Below are 21,592 nucleotides of genomic sequence, written 5' to 3'. Positions count from 1 at the left end.
AATTAAATTGTCAGTTAATGTTTTGGTAGAACTTTAATGTTAATCATCTTAAAACAATTAAGTTTGTTTTTTAAATAAATTAATAATTTTTAAAAGTTCGATGTCTTTACACCAGATGTTTTTTCAAAGACATTCTGAGAAATACCTCAGGTATTGGATCTGATTCCATGAAGTTGACATTCAATACTTCTTAGATTTATACTAGTGTAATAGGAGAATTTTCATGAGTAAATTTTCCAAACGTCTACAAATCAAAGTTAAACCTTATCGCAAAATAATTTAGTTTTTAGTATATTTAATGAGTCTAGATTATTTTTTTCTTCATAAGTTTGGTTTAAAAATAATAACTATTTCTAATACCAGATTTTTTTTTTTTTATCTATAGTCTGAAAGAAATATAATATTATAGGTTTACTTTGATCCCATATTTTTCATATTGTAAAGTTGCAAATAATAGCAACATTACAACTTCCTATTATTTCTTTTGTTCATATTATAACAGAAAACAAGCTTCTGTCGTGAAACAATTAAAATAATGCAAATGTTGGAAAGAATTTTGATACGTATTAGGAATTTGATGAAATGAGCTAATTTTTACTAACAAGATTTTCATTTTTATTTATTTCATTTCTGTTCATAATTCTATTTTTGCATAAATGAAGCCGCGCTCGTTCAAATTAAACATAAAATGCTTTCTCTAAAAATTTATTTCATAATTATCTGATCAAAAAGAAAAAAAAAATCTTTTTAAATTGCTATGTACAACAAATACAGTAAATATACTATTTACAACAAAGATAGTTCGTTTCAGAAACATTAACAGTTGCACACATAATTGCTTTTATGTTAATTTCATGTTGAGAGATTAATGAAATATAGAAATGATGTTACATTATGGTAGATAGTGTTACCAATAATGAACATCATTAAGGAATGATATTTTAAATGCGTCACCATGGACTTCCAAGAGGGGGTGACAGGGGACACCTGCCATCTCGATCAGAGAAAATCAATCGACAGCTGCGAGTGACACGCTGCAACAAGTCTGGTCCAAATTTCGTAGCTGTGCGATCCACGACACTATCCTTTTTGAGGCAACTAAATCCTCCAAATTCACAAATCCTATAATGATGTAGTAGGGCAACTGTGTCCTGTACACTTATAGCTCTGCTGCCTGAAATATATAAAGTTAAAAAGAGCTAAGGCATGACGTATATACTACCCTACAATAATGGAAGGGACACTTTCAGTTTTAGACATTTTTTTAAAATATTTCACAAGAAACACTTAGCGAATTTCTTTCTAAATTTAGAGGTGTTAAGGTCATGCGATTTCTCATAGTTATCAATAAAGTTTAAAGCTTTCAGAGATTAGAGTGACTGGTAATAAATTACGAACGAAAATAAGTGTTTTTGAACACCCTAAGCCAGAAAATGTGGTAATAAGCTCATATATGGGCTTCGCAGATCAGATGTCCCATTTTTTTTTTGAGGGGGGGGGGTGAGATTAAATTAAAATACACAGTTACGCTAGTTCTCTAAATTTCACTCGTAGTAAAAAAAGTTCTTAAATCTTCGAAACATCTGTAAAAAGATTAATCTCTTTATTGCTTTTACCTCCAATGAATTTAAATTGAAGATGATTCATGAAAAATGAGCTGCACAATCGGTCTTGCCGATAAGCAGACCTAGCGCGTTCTCCAGGGGTGGTATCCACTCTTTCAGGACCACCACAATGGGTGAGATATCGTTGGTCATGCTAATTTGGACGTCTGGTTTCTGCCACACTAGATGGCAGCACCGAGACTATTTGGATGCTAAAGTGCACTAGGAATTTAATTTTGTCGGAAATGCCAAGAGCCAATACGGCATTGGGATCTTTTACATATCGTATAATCATACGACATGTCCGCTGAGGATTTTCTGCTGCCATGAATTATTAAGGGGGCTATAATCGATTGTTTGGATATGCGACGATTATGAGGACCATTGTAAATTATGTGGTCTACCGCATCTTTACACTATTTATATGACCTTACTTGTTAGCATTTCAACAAATATCTACACTTTCGGAGAGCAATCTAATCATTTAACTCCAATTCTCTTCAGATTTTTTTAACTTTTGCAATTCAAATAAAGTTAGAAAAATAAAAGAGAGAAAGAAAACTTCCTAATAGTTTGGACTACGTTTATAAATTAGATACACTTACCTGAGGTATGCCTCCAAACCACATGATTTCCAACTTCTATTATGCGATCTGGAACCACAATATATTTAGATCGGCTTCCTATTTTCATTGAAGTAGATAGTCTTCTAGTTTTGTATTGAGTAATGAGATATGGTACCCATTGTGGTGGTCTTTCTGGTTCAGCTCCATACACAGTGGTGTCGTTTTCCCAGTAGAGGTAAAAGAAAACATTTTTAAAAACGAAGCTACCTGGGCGGCCTCTTATATGTTTATTGTCTTCTTCCAATTGATGCAACATGTCCATGTAAGTTTCATGCTCACGAGGGATTATGTATTCGTCGAAATCTAACATTATTACGTATCGAAAGAAGTACATAGTTCTGAAGACGCAGTCATTGAGGGAAGAAAATATAGCCTCTGTTCTTATTTCTTTCTGTGATTTAACGGGCAAAGTCCAAGGAAGAATTGTAACACTGCCTTGTGTTATATAGTATCGCAAAACAGCGTCAACGTTTGGACCTACCGTATGATTGTAAAAAAAGAAATGTTCCACACCAAGTTGGCGATGAAATTCGATAAATTCTAAGAGCCATGTAGCTCGATCGTAATTGTAATGAAGTGGTTTCACGCATACAGCAATGTCACCTCTTGGAGATACGACATCCTCTTTGTTCTGGTGAACCGGTAACATTGCAGAGAAAGTGAAATTTCGATTAATAGAAACTATTACCCTTAAAGGCGATGGTGTATTCTTGGCGACTTCGCAAGAGATAAAAAGAGAACAGTACTTTAATCTCCAATGTTCATTCATGACTTTTTTTACGACACGAGCATCAATGGTTTTACCGTCAGCCATTTGCAGGCGGCAAAATACGGGTGGGGGATGTTTTGTTACCATAACAGCCATTATTCTGACGTTATTGTTTTGATCGAATCGATCGTCCCAATAAGCTGAATATACTAAAAATTTATATTGATCGCGAGGATTATTAGCTTGAATCCAGTCATTTAGGCTAGTTCTTACAACATTTTCCTGTTTATGAACAGTCTGTGTAGGATTAGGAAATAGTCTTGGATGTGCCAGACGTCCAAATATGTCTTTGTAAGTTAATTTCTTAGGGGTTATAAATTTTTCCTCTTTGGTTTTGACTTTGAAACGCGGGTTTTTAGCAACATATTTCAGCTTAATAACTGGCAATTTTTGGAGTGGTGGATTTTTTAACGATCCGTCAACAATATCTTCCTCTTTTTTCTTAAATAGTGGAGTTGATTTAGGTTGAACTTTTATTGATTGAACTTTGTCAATATCAAAAGTTGTTTTTGAAGTAAGGTGTTTTGGGTTTAGCGTCGATTTAATAGTTTCTTTACCATACGTTGCGGGCATAAATTCATCCAGTTTCGATACAGGTATTTCTTTGTCACTATCAAATTCTTGATAAACAATTGCTAAAACAATCATACCTATTAACAATATCGTGACTGTATTATAGCATGTTGCCAATCTTTTAAGAGATCCCAAATACTTGAAGCGAATAACACGAAAATAGTGTTTGAATTTCGACATTCCAAAATTAGTTAATGGTCAGCTCATATTTATCTTACATCAGATAAATAGCGTTTTTCTTGAACGGATTTCCTTTTATTTTCTCGGAAGGCAAACATTTTTTTCAAAAAATTATAAAATCTGATATTTCTGTTTAACTGCGTTCTGTTTAATTTCTGTTATTCTGTTAATAAACCTGAAGACTGCTAAGTTCGTTTAGTTGTATTTAATCAGTTCCATTCCCTGAAAAGTAAGAAAAATATGAAAGCGTTACTTTTTCTTAATGTAAAAGCCAAACAAATGATGTTCGATTGTTTCAGGTTAAAAGAAACCAAGGCAAATATATTTAGATTGTGTATATAAATTTCCTATTAATGCATTAAATTATTGATTGATTATTTTTAGTATATTAGGAGTTTTTAACGCCAGGAGCATTAAGAGTTTTTAACCAGTAGTAATCCATTAACTATTTCATTCAGTTTATAACAATAGATAAATGAAAAAAAAATTTAAAAGGCCGTAGTACAACTATTTCAAATAATAACTGTAATGCAAAATTCTTGGATGTTGTTTATAAATAATCATTGCCGAATCACTCTATTTAGTGTTTTATTAAGATCGAAATAATAATAATTTAAAAATAATAAGACATTAAGCATACCAACATACGAGACATATATCTTTGACAAACAAGCATTTGAAAGACAGTTTGAGAATTGCAGCTATAATTATTTCCCATGGTATTCATTGTTAAGTTTAATTAGTTCGGCAAAAATAATATAACATAATGAAATGACATTCATCCCTTTTGTAATGTATAATAATTTTTAAAATATTTTTCAACACCGTAGTATTTAGATGATTAATTTGTTAGCATAATCATATTTTGTTTGTTTGAGACAAAATCTAAACTCCGAATTGTTCCTCCTCCAATTTTATTTCAATTTTTAACTAACTAATATCATAGGTTATTTTAAAAACAGCCAATTCAGTTCTGAGTTTACGACCATCAATGTTTAACTCCGTAGCCTAGTAATTTAGAACCCATTAGGACATTTTAAAGGAAATAACCGCATTTGCGTTACATGGATAGGAAAACCATGAAATCCTCCCACGGTTTGCCCGATGACAAAGGGATCTGTCGACCACTGAGGATATTTTAAGTCAGTGCAGGGGTCGGTGAGATCCGGAAGCAGAATTCGCATCAACCAGCCACCGCTGGGATTCGAACCTGGGGCACCTCATTGAAGGGCAAACGCTCTATTCCCTGAGCCACTGTGGAAATATCATGTTAGAAAATATGTAAAAAAAATAGTACCTATTCCGAAATAAACTGTTTATCTCCTTTGATATTGATGGCGCCCTCGGACACAAAATGTAGAAAACCTCTAACTTACATATTTTAATACCTCTATTTAATTCTTATAAGATCTGTTTGAAAGTGTCGAATGCAATCAACATAATCTAGCATTCTCACGGTGAACAATGAATTGATTTTTTAAAAAAATAATTAACTTTTCAAAACATTTTAAGGTACTATTCAGTTTAGCAAGATCATACGAGAGTCTCCACACTGTTACTAACGCCAATGATGCTTAATTACTTCTGATAATAGATACCTAAACTACTAATAAGTACTGTGATATTAAATTTCTATACAATCCAATAATTTTGATATTTTCTTTGAAATGACTTGCATCTCGAAAACAGATAAATTGTTGATAGTTGATACACTCTCGAAAGTTGATAAATTGAGTTTGAAATTTATCACATCAAAGGTTTTAAAATTAAATATTTAAAATATATATATATATATATTAAAATAAATAAAACGTGCTATAATTTGATACACAGTTAGTCACTCATTTCAGCAATTCCGATATCATCTGAACAGTTTCGGATCTACATTTTTTGTATGCTGATTGAAAAATATTTTTATATTTTAGCTATACGAAAAAAGAAGCCATTAAATAAAGCACTCTATGCATTTAACTTTGAAAAAGACTTGCTTACAACTCGCATTTAAATAAAAATAAATGGCTTAAAACTTAAAAGCATTTTTAAAGAATAACTCAACAATTATACTTACTAAGTGCTTAAACCGATTGAATACGGTTAGACACAGGAGATGCGGTTTAAATAAGTATCTTTTCAACCTTTGAAAGACCTGCAGATAGATTTTTTTTTCTTGCGTCAGTGTGTAATTCGGTGGATGTTGGTATTTGAATAAATAAATAAAAAAATGTACACAACTACCCACATTGACCTGATGTTCATATTTTTATCAAAACTTTCTAAGTTTCCTTAAAAAAAAATTACTGCATTTTATGTTAAAATAGCGGTTAACTAAATATGTTTTGATTATAAGTATTTTAAATATGTGACAATAATTTTAATAAAATAATAATTAATTTTGATGAAAGTTTTTTTTTAATTTCATCATCTTCAACAATTTTAAAGTTTACTAAAAAGAGAGATTGGGCCAAAAAATTTTACATATAAGAAAAAATAGCTTCTATGTTTGATATTTAAATCTGGGGCGTGAGATTTCAGTTCTAAAGCTATTAGCCGAACTAAAATTTTTGTTCGCTATTTTTGCGAAAAATATGAGCATTTTTTAAAATGTTAACAAATGTATGAAGAGCTTATTGGTGACTAAAGCCTTAAAAGGGTGTAGAAAAAGTGAACCATACTTATTTCAACAAAAATATTAATAATATTTATTTAAAATAGGTCTGCCATAACGTTTCATTATGATTCCAATATCATCCACATATTGAAATAAGAAAAACATCAGTAATCTTTATCATACTTCTAGCTCTTCATGCTTGCTTACCGCTGACTTCTGGCACTAAAATTCTATTTTTCAGGATCAAAATATGCTGAGGGGGGGGGGGGGGGAGGTCCATTTACAGAAATTCTGAATAAATCATTCTAGCGAATTTCAAAATCGACAGTCTCGAAGGTCTGCCGAAGTTGGGTTGTGATATTTTTCACAGATGTTGCACGTAAACCTCTGAGAAAAACATGGATGGTAGTTAGATTTGAAACATTATCTTTTTTCAAGACTAAACTTACTCGCCACCCCTAAATATTCGGTCGCCAATGGCGTGCTGTGGAGAGAAATTTTCGCACCCTATTTCAATCAGTTGTATAAATTTTAGTAACATTTAATACATTGTAAGAACGTTCACTTAACTTGATATTTACGTTACGTTAACTTAATTAACATTCTCTTAAAAAAATGCAGCTTTATATGTTGCTTTGACTCATCTATTAAACTTGTTCGATTTATTTTAAGCTGAAAGGTTTTGATTGCGTCGATTAATTATTTGAAGGAAACATAAAATGCATGTAAGATCGAGCCATTAAATGTTAAAATAAACTTCACTCAAATCATGCCTTTACTTTTATTATTAGACTTATTCAATAAAACGTGATTGCAAAACTAATTTTATTTATGGCTTACAAGAAAAGGCAGTTAACTTTCAAAAATAAATCTGAATGGCAGTAAGTTCATTGAATAATTAACTTTCTAGTTAGAAATGTCAGCGAATAAGATATTCTAGGAATAATAGTTGTATGTAGAAAAAAAGTGTGTAAGTAGTAAAAAAAAAGAAGCACGTAAAAAAAAAAAGCTTTTAGGAATAATAGTTGTATATTCTTAAAAATGCGTGATTCCGTAGAAATATTGTATAAAAAATTATTTTTCAAATAAATTAATTAAAATTTAAATATTCTTTAACAAAAACTTAAAAGTACTTAGTTGAAAATAAATATTTTTGCCACCGAAGGAATTTCTGCCTTGTAAAACTGGGCTTTTAATGCATGAAACTTTTAAACTATTAGCTCTATCGACTTGAGTTTGATTTGAGTCATTTTAGTTTAATATTTTACATCAGACATAATGTCTCAAATACGCATGGTTTAGTTCCTCTTTCACCTTACAACATGTATTTTAGGTATTTTTCTTCATAATTTTAAGTTCATTTTGCGAAAAATCCTTAAATGACTGAAAGAAATGGATACCCTGTTTGAAATTATCTCACCAAATAATAAAGAAATTAGTGATTAAATGCCGTTACATTTTTTATTACTCAAATTTGGCAACCCTTTGTAATAATTGTCAGGAATTGCAATTCAGGAATGCTATATTTTATCGTGATTTAATGATCTGTTGACCATCTTTCAAGCTTAACCTATATTAATGCAATTTTTGCAATAATTACTAGAGAGATTAGAAAATATTATTAATGCTGAAACTGGTTTTTAAATTTCTTTTATCTGGAAGTTTATATTATTTGTTCTTTGAACCAAGTAATTTATTATGTCTGAAAGTGAGCAACCTGTCGTAACTTCGTTTAAATTTTAAAATAGCGTTTTTAGCAGTTAAAAAATTAATTTGGTTAATTCTTTAATGTAAAGAGAAAATTATTTATATTAAGCTTAAAAAATTTTTGCAGCCACGAATTGAAAAAAAAAATTGTTTTTTTTTTAAATTTTTAATATGTTTTTGGTTTATAAATTTTTAATATGTTTTTGGTTTATAAATTTTTAAAATTTTTGTTTTCCAATGAAATTTATTTATATAATCCTACAAGGTGAACAAAAAAATCCTGTCTTTTAGAAGATAAGCTGTCCAAATAGTCTTATTTATTTCTTTAATTTTTTTTTAAAAGTAATAAAATTGGGATTATTTTGACAAGGGTTTTGATGTTAATATTTATGCAAACTAACATAGAGTTTCCGTGAAGTTCTAAACAATTCGAGTTGCTGGATTTGGTAAAATGCCAATTTTTTGACAAGTTAGAAAGTTCATGTTGTTGGAATAGTGGGTGTGAAGGCAGGGAAAGAAGCCTTTATTATAATTTAAACAAAGTATAAATTAATTTGAAGTAAATATAAAATTTTAAAAAAAAAGTATAAGATTTGGGGTATTTACAGGACTAAGACGAAAATAATTAGATAATCGATCTTAAAAGAACAGTGCAAGAAGCTCTAGGGGTTGGCGGACAATAGCGAGTTTAGAAAAGAGCTAATCCAGTTTATTAAATAAAATAAATGTTGAAATGAAACAGATTCTGCGACTTGAACTGTAATCAGAGTTGTAAAATGATTATTTGAAATATTCGACTAGGCGCTTTATTGAAATGTTTGACTCTGCGTTAAATAGCCTGATTTCGGCTCCTATAAAATTTTTCAACGAATTAAATTTGTATTTTTGCTGCAAACTAAATAATAAATGCTGAGATCCTCGTAAATATAACTTCACCCAAATTTCTTTAATTTTTAAACTATAAAATTATTTTCCAATTATTTTCTTACTTAAATACCGATAATAATTCGATCTTAAATTCGATGCATGATAAAATATACAGGGTGTCTATAAAAGAACTCCGGGGTTTTGAGGCAAAATATTTTAATGAAATAAAAAACATACATACATGTTTTATACATGACTGAAAAGCTTATATTTTCAAGTTTTTTTAACACTTAGTAAAGTTCTATATGAGCCCCGTTAGTGGCACGGCAGACGTCTAAACGGTATTCTACCTCTTCCTATGTCCTGGCGAGCATGTCTGGGGTAACGGTTGCCACACAATTGACTATTCGTTCCCTGAGATGTTGAACATCATGAATTTTCTCTGCACTTTGTACGGTAACTAAAGATTTCGTTTCTATGAACCAAATAACACATTCAGCCTTTTGTTGCGGAGTCGCCATCATTTCAAATTTCGCGACGTCATTTCAAGGTCAACGCCCTGCAGCGTCGCCAACAGTTGATACAAACATTCCCAATTGGTATGAGTAAAACTTTTTGAGCTACTCTTTTCAGAGAAATCGACTAAATTTTGCTATCTTTTATAGTTAGTGAGATATGAATTTTTAAAACCCCGGAGTTCTTTTATAGACACCCTGTATATCTGTTGGATAATGAAAATAATAAAGCAGTAGTAGTAGTAACACAAGGGGCTATTAGCGACGGTCTGGGAAACGGTCTCGTGATTTTGTTCCTTTACAAAAAGAATGGCATCCTCGCTTTGGTGGTCTGATGATCTGCACTTAAACACTTTACGGTAGAACAGTTTAACAAGAACCGATACTGTACACTCTCGGTTCCTTCGCAGACGGACACGAAGTTATTAACTCACAGTGTATATTTCCATTCCCTGTAATTTTCTTTAAAAAAATTAGATTTTAAATCAAAACATGTTTCCTCGCTTTTGACTTACTTAAAAAAATGCAATCAGGCAAATAATTTATAAAATTTATTTCGTAAGTCATTTCAAGTTTTTAGAAGGATTTATAATAATTGCTTTGATAATTAACTCAATGAACTTAACTATTCAAAACATTTTCTTGAGTAATTAAGCTTAGTGATCTATCTAGACGATTCAATGACAGTTTCATCAGGAAATAGTGTGAATTCATACAACATTATTCATGTTTACCCGTAGAATATATGAATAAAGTTCTGTCACATAAATAACTTTTCAACTTTTTCGCATTTATTATTACATATAAACTTTTATAAAAACTAATAATTAAAACAATCAAGAATCCAACTTAAAAGTGATTAAAAAAAGGTATAATTTTAGCCCTTTTAACCAACCACTTTTTTTTTAATGCAACAAAATTTCATAAACAATAATCGTTTATTTTTTATAGTTTATATAAATTGCTATGTTAATTATTTAAATAAAAAAATTTTCCAATTTCTTACCTCCATATATTGTACAATAAAACGTTTTTTTTTAAATTTAATTTCTGCTTATATAACACAAAAATAACAATCCGTAAACTGTTACAGGAGCTGTCTGTGAAGCAAAATTAAGAGAATAAGTTACTGTGCCAAACGATTCCATTTGATAACTGAAGCGGTAAAGTTTTATTGTCATTGTTGCCATAGGAACATCACACATTCTTCAGATTCGCTTGTCGCATTTTTCTTTTATATACTCTGGAATAATTAAAGAAGGTTCCTCATGTGCGAATTTTACAGAGCGAATTTTTTTTTCAATGCCAATATATGTAATTTATAACGTTTTGTTGCCTATAATGAGGGTCAAATACTATTCGCCTTTTAACTTATTGAGTCACGCAGACTAACATTTCATTAATCTATTGAACTTTTCTCTCCGACGTATCCTTAAAATTGTCTTTCATAAAAGTAAATTATATGTTATATCTTATCCAAATAAAATTGCAATGTATTTACGTTAAAATTGACATAGCATATTAAAGTTCATTATTATTGTTTTTTGTCCTTAATAAAAGATATAGGTTAATGTAAAAGAATAACTACAGTCCCTGGCCAAATTATTAGACGCACTATAAGATTCTATGTAAAATCTTGATTATCAGGCGATACTATATAGCTTTATTGTTTTTATAGGACTGAAACCGGTTTTCACTTGTTTACGTTAGTGTCTCAATTGGTTAAATTAGACGATATATAATATAAATTTGGCGATAGGATAAATTTCCTATTTGCATTTATTTTTAACGTATTGTATTACAATGTTAAGCAATTGATACAGGAGCGTAAACAAATGTAAACCGGTTTCATCCGAGTAAAAACAATACAGCTGTATAGTATCACCTGATAATTATCACCTGATAATCTATGTAATTATCACCTGATACCTGAGAATTACATAGAATCTTATAGTGCGTCTAATAATATGGCTAGGGACTGTATATACATTTTCTATAAGAAATAGGTTAAAACTTGAATTCAAGGTTTAACAAGTTATAATTTGTGTTTAATCCAATATGTATAAATTTATAAAATATACTATGTTTTTTAAAACAAACTGTTCTAAAATAGCTTCATTTATAGAATCGTTTGCATAAAAAGAATTCCTAAAAATCGTTTGCTCAAGCATAGTAAACAATTATGTTATAAGTGCATTAGTTAGAATAATTTGTTTAAATTGCATTGAAATCTATGATTGTGTCTAAATTATCAAATATTATGATATCTTTTTTTTAATTAAAAATTGTTTTACAAGGATGATTTGTAAGCTATTGAATAATTTAAAGCAAACGAAAATTATATTTTTTTACAAAGAAGCTTTCGTCAAGTTATCCCCAATGATTTTCAACTTCAACTACATTTAAAACTTTTGAAAGAACGAATAAGAATCATATCGAACTCCTACCAAATATCCTAATCAAGATTAAGGGTAGATATGAAGAAATAAATGGGTATTTACTTTTTATATTTATTTAGAATAACAGCCGTCAGAAAGTATGGTGCTTTAAAAAAGTACCTTTTTTTAAACGAGTTAAAATATTATTCTAATCTCTTAAGATTTGTTTAGTTTAAAACAATTTAATGCAAAAGAGAATTTTATTTATTTAGCAGTTTTTATGTTGCTTATAATTCATTTGAATACAAAACATATTTTGAAACTATTATTTCTCTAGAAAGTAATAATTTCAAAAATTTTGATATCGGAAGCAATTATTGTTTAATTTCAATGTAAACTTTTAAGAGTTTTATTATTTAAACCTTAAATACTGTAATATTTCGAGTTTGCTAAAGAATATCCGTCAGCGTCATTAAATTTTAAGTTTTTATATACTCTTCAAATTATAATGCTATTTATTTCTTTTTCTTCAGAATATTTAAAAGTACTAATTTGCGAAAGTGTTGTAAAAAGTAGGTATTATGACACAAGAACCAAGTTGTGACTCACCTTAACCTTGTTTATGAAGTCACCACAATGAATTTTTCTCTTTTACCAGAATATTCAAGGCGTGATACAGTGGCTTTTTTCGGAAACTACCAGCAGGCCACGATTGCCTGGGTAAGCATCTTCTATTCTGTGATCTTAGAAAACTCATTGACGACTCCGAAATTACCTGATTGTAGAACAGATAGTAGTAGAAACTGTCTTAGGTAATAACTTCGGTCATTTTTGTTTTGTTAATTTTTTATAACTGTATTTACTTTAATGTTGTCATTAGAAATAAAAACAACACTAAAAGCACTTCTAATCGTCTAATTATACATCATAATAATTAAGAGGAACTCATCAGCTTTTGTCTGTCGCTCGCTTAATGCAAAAAAAAAAAAAAAAAAAATCCTTGTCAACATTTCGTAAAAAAGTTTCATTAAATTTCAGGGCACGGTACTAAGTAATCTTAAAAAGTACAGGATGGGCCACAAAATCAAATATAGAAAGGAATATGAACTCTTAAGTTTATTCTTTGCTCAAAAGGTAGTTTTTTTTGACCATATACTAGCTATGAGAAAAAACCCATAAATGTTTCGTCTAGAACTGGGGCTTCCAATTTACATGAGGCCGGGGGCCGCAATTAAAATGCCAGTCAAATGGCGGTCCGCAACTTTATCAACATTTTATATAGGACTCTTTTATGTTTGAAGGAACATTAAATATTACTGTCAGATTTTTACCAAGTTGTACAAAACAAAAGTACTGAATTACAAATTAAAATAAGAAGTAGATTTTTAAAAATATTTAGTTGCATATTAATAATATTTTTAAAAACATTAAATAAATAATAAAAATTCGGGCTATAATAACTTTAATATGCACCTATGTATTAAACAATTAATGTGCGACAGATATCTAATTGTTATGATATAAAACTTTAAAAAAGTTGGCATTAAAACTTACCTAGTAGCACACAAAAAATTCAATGAGAAAATTCAGGTTTGTCTGCTGCAAACACCAGAGAATAGATATTTACATTTTAAATTTACAAATGTGTGTGTAAATATTTTTGTCCAAAATGAGTGGTTTCAAAAAGTTAAATCGGAGAATTTCTTCGAGAAAATTTCTAATACGCACATGCTAAATTATATTCCCAAAATACAAAAAAAAAAAAAAAAAAAAAAAAAAAAAAAAAAAAAGGAATAAAAAAAAAGAGCAACATACACGATTATTTTTGTATTTGAATAAATATTTTCTTGGATGTAAAACCTGAGAAATAAATTTCTTTGCATCGTTGGTGTGTTAAATTTCACAGAAATGAAGAAATTAGGTTTTTATTAACGAAAAAAGTATTTCAAACACATATAGATTTTTTACGAAAATCGTCTGCAAAAAAATGACAAATAATATATTTTAATTCGCGGGCCACAAAAAAAGGCTTCGCGGGCCGGATGTGGCCCCCAGTTCGCCAGTTGGAAACCCGTCTAGATCTGGGGTTTCCAAGTTACATGAGGCCGGGGGCCGCAATTAAAATGCCAGTCAAATGGCGGTCCGAAAATTTATCAACATTTTATATAGGACTCTTTTATGTTTGAATGAATATTAAATATTACAGTCAGATTTTTATCAAAGGTTTTTTAAAATTAAAAAGCAAAATAACAAGCGTTTCAAATAATGATTGTTACGTATAATTTTAAATCTTCTCTTAATCAGAAACTTAGAGACAAGATTTTTTTTTTTTTTTTAAATTTAATTCTGTGATAAATTAGCATTATTTTTCGACTTATCAGTAATTATAGCAAAAAAAAGAAGAAAAAAATTATCGAGCATTTGAAATAAAATTTTCTTTCCTTTTCCACTCATGCGATATTCAATTCAAGGAATTTAAATAAAACATGATATTCATTCCCTCTTTCATGCGTTTTAAAATTTACAAATGCAAACAATTTCGTCCAAAATGAGTGGTTTCAAAAAGTTAAATGGGAGAATTTCTTCGACAAAATTTCTGATACGCTCATGCTAAATTATTTTAACAAAATGCAAAAAAAAAATTTAAAAATAAAAAAAAATGAAAAAGAGCAACAACACGATTATTTTTGTATTTGAATAAATATTTTTTTGGATGCAAAACTTAAGAAATAAATTTTTTTGCACCGTTGATATGTTAAATTTCACAGAAACGAAGAAATTAGGTTTATTTAAAGAATAGTATTCTAAAGCCATATAGATTTTTTCCGAAAATTGTGCGCAAAAAAAAAAAAAAAACTCATATATTTTAGTTCGCGGGTCGCAAAAAAAAAGCTTCGCCGCCAGTTGGTACGCACTGAATTGTCATGATCGAGTCAGATAAAGTAATTTGATCATAAAAAGTATCTTTTGTCCTTTAAATAGTAACAAAAGAAAATTATTAATTTGATAATAGTTTATATTATTATAAATTGATAAATAATTAAAAGTAATTTAAATTTATTTAACTAGTTTTTAATTTTTCAGTAATAATTGTAATATTTTAGAACAAATTGCATGTTTCAGTTTTTTTTAAATTTTTTTTATTTATTTAATTATTTTTTTATATTTATTTTATAATATTTTGTAACATATTTTTAGCAAGTTTTTCCTTCCTTTTGTAGATATTATGTAACACGACCTACTTTTCTACATGCTTTTGTATCTTTCATACTCGGAAAAATAGCCCAAAACAGGCGTTATTTATCGACAAATGATTATATTTGTAAAGAAAAGAGAAATGCATTAGCTTCGATTTATTAATTAGGTAATTATCTTTGTGTTACGAATCGATTGAAATAATTATTGGAATCATTATTTCAATAGTTCCTTGCAGTAGAACTTTTAATAAAAAATAATGATTTCTTAACATGTTCTACGCATTAAAATAAAATGGTTTTTAAAATATCATTTGCATGGATTGTTCAGCTTTTAACTATATTATATATTTAAACGTTGGACCTCAAATTACAGCTTTTTAATATGGTTTAGTAGGTTAATTATTAAACAGCCTCAATATAAGTTGATAAGAGTCGCGGTGGCTCAGGGGATTGAGCACTCGCCTCTAAATAAGGTTAGCCGGGTTCGAATCCCAGGGATAGCTGGTAGAAACGAATTCCGCACCCGGCTCGCATCGACCACAGTGCTGATGTAAAATATCCTCAGTGGTACACGGATCATAGGGTAGAGTCCATCGGGCTAACCATAGGAGGTTATCGTTATTTTCCTCTCCATGTACAGCAAATGCCGGTTAGTTCCATTAAAAGTCCTCAAACAAGGCAAATTTCTTCCAATACTTAATCCAGAAGTTTCCTTGTCTTCTGAATTAAGTTCAAAATAACAAGGCTGCGGAATTGAACATTGGTACCCGTAAACTCATAATTAGGTCGGCTGTTCAACGGCGGTTATAAAATAAAATTTAAGTCAGAATTTTTTAAAGCATTATGGAATTGCAACACACGTAAGAAACATCCCAAATATCTAAAATTAGTGTTGCTTTATGAGAGAGAAATGTAACAAGGTGCGTAGCGTTTTTAAAAAGTGCTCAAAGGTACTTATTTTTGATTTACATATTTAAAAGCCCTTAAAGGTGACTTTTTTATTCGGAGTTTGCAAAAAGTGCTTAATTTTCCATCTTTTAAAAAGAGATTTTTTCTTTGCCGTGTCGATTGTCGTTTTAAATTACAAAAATGCATGATTTTTCACAATTTTCTCTGGAATATTTATCAGAAACTGCTTATTTTATCATGATTTTGTGAAAATTTTATTGATTTTATGTTCATAAATTAAGAACTTTACGCGATAGAAAAAAAAAAAATTCTTATTACAGCATAGACCCTAATTATGATTTTGTTTTTGGAAATTGATTAAAAATATTTTTTGTGTGCTTAAAAGGTGCTTATTTTTTGTTGAAACATCTGGCTACGCACGTGTAATTAATTCATCAATTAACGAAGAAAAAAGTTACATCCAAGTTGGTTTTCAACTCCCTAAGACATTTGTACCTAAAATTTTTCATAATAAACATAAGAAAAAGGAAGAAAAAGAAAACATGAGTGAGTGAGGTGAAATTCCTTATATATGTTGTTACTACACATAGATATAATACCATATTTTTTGAAATAAAAATGAATAATAAAAGAATTATAATTCTTTTTACCTGTAATTTTCTTCAGTAAGGGTATTCTACAAACAGCTATCATCCGAAAATGAAACAGCAAATTTTGCAATTCTACAACTATTTAATTCCGACATGAAGCAGCTTTTTTGAGATTTCCCCCCCTCTTGCGATAAGGTAGGAGAGGGTGAGTGCATTGGACTGATGTCTAAAATAGATATAGTATATACTCGTAGCCTCAGAAAGGGCGTTAAAGCAATTTCGGTTCAGTAAGGAAAAAAAAGAAAGAAATGTATTCTGTCTATCACCGCAGAGAGTCTAGTCATCTGACTCCTTTCTACAAAACAAATTAATTGGAGAGACAAGACTTGTCTCGTTAATTTGTTTTGTATACACGAAGGATGCTGGGCAATGCATAAACATTTGACGAAAAGGAAACATGCTTTGCTTGTCAAAAACTAAAAATATGAGTATGATTCATAAATATCATGAAAAAGAGAAATCTAGCGATCCTATTGCGAATGTCCGAGCGATTGAATTACGCATGTCTTGTTACTTAATAGTTATGTTTACTGCTTTTTTCTTTTCATCAGCCTCAATATTGTCGAAGAGTTTAATTATTATAGAAATGTTTTAGTAGCAGAACAAAGAATTTATTATTAAGACTTAATTATTATGATGACCCAACTTTGTTAAATGAGTCTATGAAATCGAACCCAGTCGAATCCCAATTAATGTTATTTTGTAAGTTAACAGTAGACAGCTGAAAAATTGGTAGTTCGTCATTAGGAGACTCTAATTTCATTTCCTCAGTTTCTTTTTTTTAATTTCTCGAAATGTTGGCAACCTTTATTGCAGAGGTGAAATCGGCGTTAAAGGTTCTGAATTTTTTTTTTCCTGGAGAAAATAAGGTTCAAAAAATACTGAATACTAATTACTTAATAGTAAAATGCTACATTCTTTAATACTGATTTCTTTACTTTACTAAATTCTTACCAATTATTGTTGAAACGAAAATTAGTGAGCTCAAATTTGTTGCCAATCGAAAAAGACTAATTTATTCTACAGAATGTAAAAAAATAATTAATTTTTCTTCATTCTTATTTATAAATATTTAATAATTTATAAACAATTAAATATTTTGTACGATAATTTTATAACTAAGAAGCTACTCTTAAATATAATTACTAAATAAAATCTTTAAGGTAAAAATTATTGTTCGTTAATTCTAAATATTCTATTTAATAAAATACGAAATATAAAGATAGAATGTCGAATAAAATTGTTTCGTCACCAAAAATTGTTTCGTTAATCACACTTACGACCATTTTCGAATAGATCACTTAAATTTAATGCTGGAAGATTATATGGCCTTTATAAGATCATTCTACAGGGGTATGTCACAATTTCCCGTCGGTTTTTGAAAGGCTTATAACAAACAAAATATAACAAATGCATCAATAAATGTTACTCTAAATAATAAAGAAACACCACAAGATTTTGTGTTGAATGTGTGAGCTTTTGTCACCGCGGCCAGGGCTAAAGAGAATAGAAGGGCTAGTTCACTCCGCTCTAAGAGCTGAAGCTACGATTTCCCTCCTCATGACGTCACTGTGTCCACGGATCTCGGAGATCGCAAGCAAAGATATTATGATAATTTTGCATCTTTCTCTTTGTAAAAATAAGTTAGACTTTTTCTGGTTATTAGCTTTCAAACTTTACGTAATTAACACATTATTTCCGTTCATAAACATAGTTTAAAAAAAACTTTCTTGGTAATTATATTAAAAAAAGTACCATTTTAAACTTATAAAAATGTTTTGCTAGTTGATGAAAATGACACGATAAATACTTTATTTTAAAAAGTTCAGTTTTAACTTTAACTATTAAGAAAAATGAAGGCATATATCGACACTTTTTTTATCTACATATTCTTTCATAACGATAAGTTAAGTTAAATTTAGAATCCCTGATTTTAAAATATGCCGTTAATAGCAATTTGTTCATACTTAATCATTAGAAAACATCAACCTTAAACGCTAATTACTGAAACAAAATAATAATTTAGGTTCATAATGACATTAGAAATTTTACAATTGTTTATAGACATTTAAATTTACGATGATATAATTTATAGATATTTAAATTGAAGAGAATATAATTTTTAAAAAAAATCATAAATATTTAGAATAACTACATTAAAAAATATGTTATGAAATTAGGAGAATTTCAACTATATACTATATATTTTATTTATACTTTTTATTTACATTTTAATTTTCTTTGACTTTATCCATTTTTTAATTCTTTTCATCTGCCTTTCTTTATGAAGTAACGAGGCGGTTTCTATTTAGATAATGAATTTTTATAAAAGTTCTTTACGACAGAATAAACGTATTGCTGTTTTATATTAACTGTGTCATTTCGGAATCCATTCCTTACATAGTTGTTCATTTACTTAAGGGAACACGCGAAAAATTATACTTTTTTCTTTTGTTTTTGTATCAGAATTTTTGCAAGTTGCGATCGCGCAAACTGGCATTTCGATAATAGTTTTAAATTCTTGTAAATTCACTGCAAAAACTGAGGAAAATCATTATAGAAAATAACAAATGTCTTAGAATATCTCGCGAAAAGAAATGATCCAATATTAGTTAGAGCTAGTAAGGCCAAACGCTCCGTTCTTGAAGTAAAAGTGCGAGCTTTGCGCCAAAGTGTCGTCACTAGAGTGACGTCGGAGGATCGGTGCGGCGAGAGATACTTCAAAGGACTGAACCAGCCCTTCTATTCTCTTTAGCCCTGACCGCGGCTGACTTCGTCATATTCTTGCCCCACTGACTGCATCATCTCACAATCAGTGATAGCGAATGCGGTTGTGATCCTTCATCTTTACTTTCTTAAAACACATTAAATAGAGAGCACAAGCACACAATCTTTGTAGCCTCATAAAAAAAAATCACAGGAAGTTAAGCCTGGACAGCCCGGTGGCCATGAAAGAAGTCGATTGTCGTCGTCCGACCAGTGTTCAATCCAACAGCGAGGAAGCTCATTACTTAGCCATCTACTAATACATTGCATAATTAAAACTTGTAATGTTTCTTTATTATATAAAATGCTGTATTAAAATTTTTTTATAAGCCTTCCAAACTCGGAATTGTCATATAGATATATATATATCAAAGAAAACATAAAGAATAAATAAATAAATGAAATTTTAAAGTGTAAAATTTATTTGAATTTTTAAAAAAAAATAATAAAAAAGAGGCAAGCTGTGCAAACCTTTAGACTTACGTGGCTGCCAAAAATTCATAATTCTACAGCTAAAAGTATTCGCTCTGCATACGTATGTATATAAATATATATGTATGTATTAAAAACATATTTATCCTAAAATGCATTAGGATAGCGAACATTTTCTAAAACAGCAGCCGCTGTAATTTTTTCTAAATATATAGAGAAATTTTTTTTTAATTAATCAAAAACATCATGTTTTATTACTACAGAAATGAATGTGCTCTAGTTGCATGCCAAATGCACATTAGTGTTATTAAACAAAAAACGAATTGCTCTCTATTATTTGTTTCAACAATGCAAATAAACTAAACAAACACTTTGCAGTTACTATGTAATTATGTTGTAGATTAATTTGGTTATTTCATGAACATTTAGTGCAAACAGTTAAAAAAGGTACTGATGAATATTTCAAAGTTATATTCCGCTGATGAAATATTGCTTTAAAAAATCAATCCGTTTACAATATTGATGAAGTTTGGACTAACAATGATTTGGAAATGAGAGGGTAAGAAATGTTCAAAACGAATAAAAACTATCTTCGAATAATTGATAGAATATTTTTCGAGAGCAAAAAGCTCATACTATTTATTAAAATCAATAGCTTGTTTTCATAAAAAAAATTAGATTTTAAAAAAATATACGTGTGTTTAGTATATATATCAGAGAAAAGCTTGGCTAGAGTTATTTGAATTGCATTTAATTAAAAAAAAAAATTACAATTGTGAGTTCATAACGATAACAAAAGCTCTTAGCAGTCAGTATAATGCATTTTTAAGCTTACAAGTTATATTTAATTCCAGGAGCATTCATTAAAGCCTCTTTAAATATTCCTTTTTAAATATTGAAATAAACAAGTAAAAAAGTTATTAATTTATATTTTTTCAAAATAGTAGTACCTACTTAATTTACGCCGCACTAGAGCTCCACAATGGGCAATTTTATTTTATTTCATAACCGTCGTTGAACAGCCGATCCAATTTTGGGTTTACGACTATTTATGTTTCACTCCGTAGCCTTGTAATTTTGAAACCCAATTCAGAAGACAAGTGAACTCCTGAATCAAGTATTGAGATTTGCCTTCGTGGAGGACTTTTCGATGGAACTAACTCCGATTTGCGTTACACTGAGATGAAAACCTTTCACGATTATCTAACTGCAAGGGAACCTTAACCCATAACCCGTCTACCACTGAGGATATTTTACGTTAGTACTGTGTTCAGTGAGAGTCGGTTGCGGAATTCGAATCGACCAGGGATTTGAACCCGGGTCACCGCATTGGAAGGAGAGTGCTCTATCTCCTGAGTCACCATGAACTAATGGCGAAGGTTTGGGGAACATCTCCGAGGGATTATCCGAAGACACGCCATTACAGTTTCGATCCCCTGTGAAGGGGATGGCTCATTCGTTGTGGTAGCTCGACGACTTGTGCAAAATCGAGTACGTTAAGGTAGAACAGTTTAACGAGGACCGATACCACAAACCTAGGGTCCTTTGGCAGTTTGATCAAAGTGGTCACCCACCCAATCACTGACTGCTGCTAGTGATGCTTGACTTCGGTTATCTGCTAGGAACCGAGCCGTAGTCATCAGACCAGTCGCAGTCGTATCGTCTTGCCTGAATGGCTTAGGCTACAATGGCATTGAGCCTGGGTGCCTTAAGCCAGTCCACTGCTGATGTTATTTCAAAAATAGAAAGAATCCGGTACGTATCACTTATTGGTTGTGTCTAACCACGTGGTTGTGCATGGCGTGTTAACT

At 30.0% G+C, this 21,592-nt stretch overlaps 1 protein-coding gene and 1 long non-coding RNA gene across 4 annotated transcripts; one reads left to right on the top strand and one right to left on the bottom strand.

Moving 5' to 3' along the window:
* Positions 1-689: 689 nt before the first annotated feature.
* Positions 690-16,899, bottom strand: LOC107455565 (uncharacterized). Of its 3 annotated transcripts, none has more exons than XM_016073181.4 (3): positions 16,584-16,899; positions 2,210-3,974; positions 690-1,174 (listed from the first exon to the last, which is right to left on the bottom strand). In XM_016073181.4, exons 2-3 carry the CDS (start codon positions 3,750-3,752, stop codon positions 951-953), a joined length of 1,767 nt encoding a protein of 588 aa, XP_015928667.2. In that variant the 5' UTR covers positions 3,753-3,974; positions 16,584-16,899; the 3' UTR covers positions 690-950. The 3 variants fall into 3 exon arrangements, with proteins under 3 accessions (XP_015928667.2, XP_071042020.2, XP_015928670.2); XM_071185919.2 differs by lacking the exon at positions 16,584-16,899 and adding an exon at positions 12,437-12,576; XM_016073184.4 differs by lacking the exon at positions 16,584-16,899 and adding an exon at positions 10,456-10,697.
* On the top strand, positions 11,818-15,297 carry LOC139426604 (uncharacterized). The gene is made up of 3 exons (XR_011637826.2): positions 11,818-11,942; positions 12,486-12,639; positions 15,049-15,297. It is a non-coding gene; the product is annotated as an uncharacterized LOC139426604 (long non-coding RNA).
* Positions 16,900-21,592: the final 4,693 nt, after the last annotated feature.

Source organism: Parasteatoda tepidariorum, chromosome 5 (genome assembly GCF_982258835.1).
Source record: "Parasteatoda tepidariorum strain Cologne lab strain chromosome 5, Ptep-v5.0, whole genome shotgun sequence".
In the NCBI taxonomy this organism is placed as follows: domain Eukaryota; kingdom Metazoa; phylum Arthropoda; class Arachnida; order Araneae; family Theridiidae; genus Parasteatoda; species Parasteatoda tepidariorum.
This window is presented reverse-complemented; position numbering and strand designations above follow the sequence as displayed.

What these genes read in the sequence shown, in the direction of transcription:
- LOC107455565 (XM_016073181.4), bottom strand. Translation starts at nt 3,752, where the DNA reads ATGTCGAAATTCAAACACTATTTTCGTGTTATTCGCTTCAAGTATTTG. An exon ending in GGTTTGGAGGCATACCTCAG is followed by an intron (nt 1,175 to 2,209) that starts GTAAGTGTATCT and finishes TATATATTTCAG; the next exon opens with GCAGCAGAGCTATAAGTGTA.